This window comes from Photinus pyralis, unplaced genomic scaffold, assembly GCF_008802855.1.
Source record: "Photinus pyralis isolate 1611_PpyrPB1 unplaced genomic scaffold, Ppyr1.3 Ppyr1.4_LG10, whole genome shotgun sequence".
Classification (NCBI taxonomy): Eukaryota; Metazoa; Arthropoda; class Insecta; order Coleoptera; family Lampyridae; genus Photinus; species Photinus pyralis.
Genome location: NW_022170250.1, coordinates 6,491,997 through 6,496,856, shown reverse-complemented (window position 1 = coordinate 6,496,856; position 4,860 = coordinate 6,491,997). Strand labels below are relative to the sequence as shown.

The following is a 4,860-nucleotide window of genomic DNA, read 5'->3' as shown; positions in this document are numbered from 1 at the left end:
AATTTTAAGAAAAAAGTGAGTTTTATCAATTTTTTATCACTCTGGGTTCTCAGAAGGCACTGGGGCGTTTTATGGGTAAGGAACAACAAAAGCAATAGCTGATTAAGATTATATTGAAACTAATACAAATACCAACACGGCGCCCCTGCAGAGGGTCTTAAGGGGTTCTATACTACTCCGGCATTTACCTTACGAATTAGGAAAACTGCAGGAAAACCTAATTCGGAGTAGTCCTATAATGGACAAAGCCTACAGCCTAACATCTAATGTACAGCACTTCTGAGCCCTCTCGAAACCGGGGCAAATACTACAGACACACTATGAGTAACCAAAATGGAATCGAGCCATTACCCAGGTATTACAACACATACATCAAACAAAACTAAGAGATATTAAATATGCCTCGCCGGACGGTAGGATTACCTAGGCCCAGTGGCTAAAGTTGTTGGGTTTCGGAACGAGTGAAAATGTTAGTGTTAGGTTCACCAAGGCTGTATAAACTTGAATAACTCGATCCCCTCTAAACAAGTACCCTTCCCTCCTGATTACTCACAGGTCCAAATAAACAATTACAATAAAATGCAATGCAATAATCGAGGGACACATGCAAATATGTACAATACAGATGCAGCCCTACCGACAATGAAACATGATTGCCAATACCAACAAAGGTCACACATTAAGAGGTACAAGTGATTGAATCCAGTAAGTACATAAGTAAAGCGTTACAATCTGCATTCAAGTTACACACATTTATAGATTAATTGAATAAAGCAAATACCTCACCTGATATAAAAAGCAAAAGCACACAGCAATGATTAAGGTATAACAAAATATTTCAAGATACTTTACACTTAAGCCGGTTACAAGAAAAAGACCACGAACACACATGTTAAATCGTATTTATTGACTACCCCAAGCCACGCTGTAATTTGATCTAATACCCCTAAAAACCACCCGAAAATCGCCCATTCCCTGCATTTCACGCATTTCTAGGAAAAAACTGCACTGCAGGTGTTTGAAATGGTAAACACATGTGTCTCATCTTCGCTCTCTTTCCCTTCTCTGTAATCCCACTAGATTTCGGTTGGCAGCTTGTGTAACTAACATGATGTATAGGGTGCTTCGTATCGACCATCATATTCACAGGACGTTGCTAAGGTTGAGGCATCTCAGATATGTGGAAATTAGCGCATCGCAACTCATTTATCGCGCATAGATTCTTAACCGAAGAGTTTTGATTAACATAATCTCGCCCCCGCAAGATAGGTAACTCGCCCCTCGTTCGGGGTTTCGAACCTACAATTGAAAGTCAAACACAATCACGTAATTAGGTGTCGTGACATTCACCCAATCTGTTTCTTAGATGGATCTAAACGAACGCTAATCTACAAGTTGAATATCCCATTGTCAAGTGTGCAGGTACTTGAAGCAATTGCGTGCCTACTATCGCCAGACTATCTCAAGTGGAAATACTTATCTACCTACCTAAAAATTGTACTCCTCAGAAGTGGGAACCTAAATTGATACTAGAAAAAAGTGGAACTGCGTGATTATGATATATTTCTCAAAAATCCAATATACTAACAATTCAAATGATTGGAAGCACCAAGCTGATAAAACGTGTTGTGACACTCTACAAATACAAGATATAACACCTACGTTAAAATTCACTCTGAAATATATAACATTTAATAATGATTGAGCCAATCACATCACACTTCGTTGTCAACAACAAAATATCAACCGCTTATAAAACAAACAGCAAAAACGTGGAAACAAATCGATCGTCCTCAACGCAGAAACTTTTTCATCTGTTTATTCTGTTCGGACATACTGTACTGGCAATTCTCCGCGTTTTCGATGAGCAAATCGAGTTTGTCCACATGATTGTCGAGAGCGTCAGCCAAATCGCTCTTCCTCACCTCATCGTCGCCGGCGATCTTCTTCGGCGAGTCCGCCAAGCTTGTGTTATCCAAACCGGTCACCTCCTGATTCGCGTTCGACGAGTTCGAGTTTAAAATGATCGACTCGTTCGAGCCGGACGCGGTGCCGATACGTATCTTTAGCAGGTTCGTCAGTGACCCGCACGACGCCTACAAAAACATAGAAATTAGGAGCTCGTCAAGTGGCGCGAGCTACCTTGAACCGGTTTAATTTTTTCTGTGTCGCCGATAAAATGTTGCCCAATTCGTGTAGGCCGCCGGACATATTCCGAAAGTCCTCGCCCTCTCTTTCGACATCCTGATGGTAAAAGGCGAGCACTCAAATTATAAAATCAATCGGCGGCTCACCTTCAGATTTTCGACGTCGACCTCCTCCTGTTCGACGTGCTCCGCCTCCTGGCGCTTCTTCTGGTTGCTGAGGAAGTCGTCAAGACTTGGCCTTTCGACGCCGAGAAGTTCAGCTCTCATACACTGATATTCGTAACTGTTCTCGTCCATTCTAACTATGTTGGACTAACTAATAGCGAGACTGTAGGTATTGATTTTCTAACAGCGACAGAGCGAGAGAGAAATTCGTTGTGCGCTTATTGAGTAGCGCATTTTGTGCGTTTTTTTTGCTTGCGGCATCTGTATAAAATAAATAAAGGGACGGACTGTATTTAAACCCAAAAATCAAATCTTACTGAGTACGTAATAGACACGTTTAAAAGACAGTTAATTTCCACAGAAACAAATGTAATCACATCGATGGTTATCTACCAGTTACGATAACGATAAGTTAGATTGGCAGAATCAATTATTGATGATTACATTTCTAGCTTCTACTGGCTTAAAAATACATTGAAGTATTTTGTGCTCCTGATTTCAAAATCCATTCACATTTATTTCCGCGTGTTCAAAATGTCCACTACTGTTCGACTTTATCGTAATAGTTTCCTATTCGCCACTTATCGTTTGAATTGAAATCACCTGACTTAGATTTACGTCTAAGATTTTACATGTACTGTTCTGAGACTAAGGTCACATGCAATTTCTTCCTTGCATTGACAGTCACCAAAACGCTTTGATGGCGCGCTGCTCCCCGGGAATTTTTTAACACAAGTATTCACCTACGTCCTCTGTGGTTATGGGTTGATTGACGGCTCGACGCAAACACTAACGGCTCTTGACGCGAATTGTCCCACGATTCTCTTCCAACAACCAAATTCCTACTACTCTTTCTTTTTAATTCGCACCCATTCCATTATAATTTCTTTTTTTTTCTAAAGCCGGATTTAGCATGGAGCAATGTGGGTCCGGGCCCATAGCCGCAAATTTTTAGGGATGGCGAAAGAACCAGATTTGGGAAATAATTCTACAGTGCAAAAATCTTAAAAAATTGAAGTTGGAATGTTATCCACACTCTTACCAACTTAAAAGTAATCATGAAATATAGATAGAGTAACGTAACCTCACATTTCGACGAAATTATGAGAACTTTGTATTAAGAATCTGACCAGTCAGTGAAATATTTCGAAGTCATTATAGACTCCCACCTGGCCTGGAAAGCGCACATTGAGCGAATAAGCAAAAATACCATGCATTTTTATGGGCACGTAGAAGGGCTTTTGGCTGTACATGGGGCTTGTCTTCTCGACTGGTATATTGACTTGGTGATAGGACTAATGACTAATAACACTGTATGGTGCACATGTATGGTAGCCTGCCATGTGCAGGGCAAAGTACAGAGACCAACTGTTTGGGAGTCACTGGAGCCATGAAATCCACGCCAACTTTGGCCATGGAGGCAGAGACTTCCATACGGCTAAACGATTGGGACGAGTAGAAGGATCGGAGCAGTCTCGGGCACAAGCCTACCCACATTACGTCCAGAATTTCCTGCGAATTATCAAAATTTCCCGAACATTGTCAAAATTCCCAAAATTTCATGAACATTTCCAAAATTCCCAAACTATCTCACACACATGTACTTCCAAAATTTCCAGAGAATTTTTAAAATTCCCTGCACATTTTCAATTCCTAAAATGTCCTGCATCCATACCTTCAAAATGTCCTGACCATTTTCAAAATGTCCAAAATTGCGTACACACATACTACCAAAACTTCTTTCACATTTTCAAAATTCCCAAAATGTTCTACATATACTTCCAAAAATTTCCAGCGAATTTTCAAAATTACCTGCACATTTTTAAAATTCCCAAAATGTCCCACGCACATTTACTTCCAAAACTACCAGCAAATTTTCAAAATTTCCAGTAAATTTTCAAAAATTCCAGCAAATTTTCAAAATTTTCAGCGAATTTTCAAAATTTTCTGCACATCTTCAGAATTTCCAAAATCGCCTACACACATACGTCAAAACCTTCCTGGACATTTTCAAAATTCCTAAAATGTCCTGCATGTAGACTTCCGAAATTTTCTACAGACTATCAAAATTTCCTGCACATTTTCAAAATTCCCAAAATGTTCTACATACATACTTCCAAAGTTCCTGCAGCTTTTTGACATTTCCTGAACATAATCAAAATTTCCAAAATTGCCTACACACATTACGTCCAGAATTTCCTGCGAATTATCAAAATTTCCTGAGCATTTGCAAAATTTCCTACAGATTTCCAAAATTTCCAAAATTGTTCACACAAATACGTCTAAACCTCCCTGCACATTTTCAAAATTCCCAAAATGTCTCACACACATGTACTTCCAAAATTTCCTTCGAATTTTGGAAATTTCCTGAACATTGTCAAAATTCCCAACCTTTTTTGCGAATTTTCAAAATTACCTGCCCATTTTCAAAATTCCCAAAATGTCTCACACATGTACTTCCAAAATTTCCTTCGAATTTTGGAAATTTCCTGAACATTGTCACAATTCCCAACCTTTTTTGCGAATTTTCAAAATTACCTGCCCATTT

General features: G+C 39.4%; 1 protein-coding gene across 2 annotated transcripts; it reads right to left on the bottom strand.

Annotated features, from left to right (window-relative positions):
• Positions 1-1,546: 1,546 nt before the first annotated feature.
• Positions 1,547-2,507, bottom strand: LOC116162021. Of its 2 annotated transcripts, XM_031475537.1 has the most exons (3): positions 2,295-2,499; positions 2,143-2,244; positions 1,547-2,096 (listed from the first exon to the last, which is right to left on the bottom strand). In XM_031475537.1, exons 1-3 carry the CDS (start codon positions 2,442-2,444, stop codon positions 1,794-1,796), a joined length of 555 nt encoding a protein of 184 aa, XP_031331397.1. In that variant the 5' UTR covers positions 2,445-2,499; the 3' UTR covers positions 1,547-1,793. The 2 variants fall into 2 exon arrangements, with proteins under 2 accessions (XP_031331397.1, XP_031331398.1); XM_031475538.1 differs by lacking the exon at positions 2,143-2,244 and having other exon boundaries at positions 2,295-2,507.
• Positions 2,508-4,860: the final 2,353 nt, after the last annotated feature.

Excerpts from the sequence above, each read along its gene's own strand:
- LOC116162021 (XM_031475537.1), bottom strand. The coding sequence starts at position 2,444 with ATGGACGAGAACAGTTACGAATATCAGTGTATGAGAGCTGAACTTCTC. Across the intron at positions 2,245-2,294 it reads TCGACGTCGAAAATCTGAAG|GATGTCGAAAGAGAGGGCGA; the intron begins GTGAGCCGCCGA and ends TTTTACCATCAG. Across the intron at positions 2,097-2,142 it reads AAAAATTAAACCGGTTCAAG|GCGTCGTGCGGGTCACTGAC; the intron begins GTAGCTCGCGCC and ends ATGTTTTTGTAG.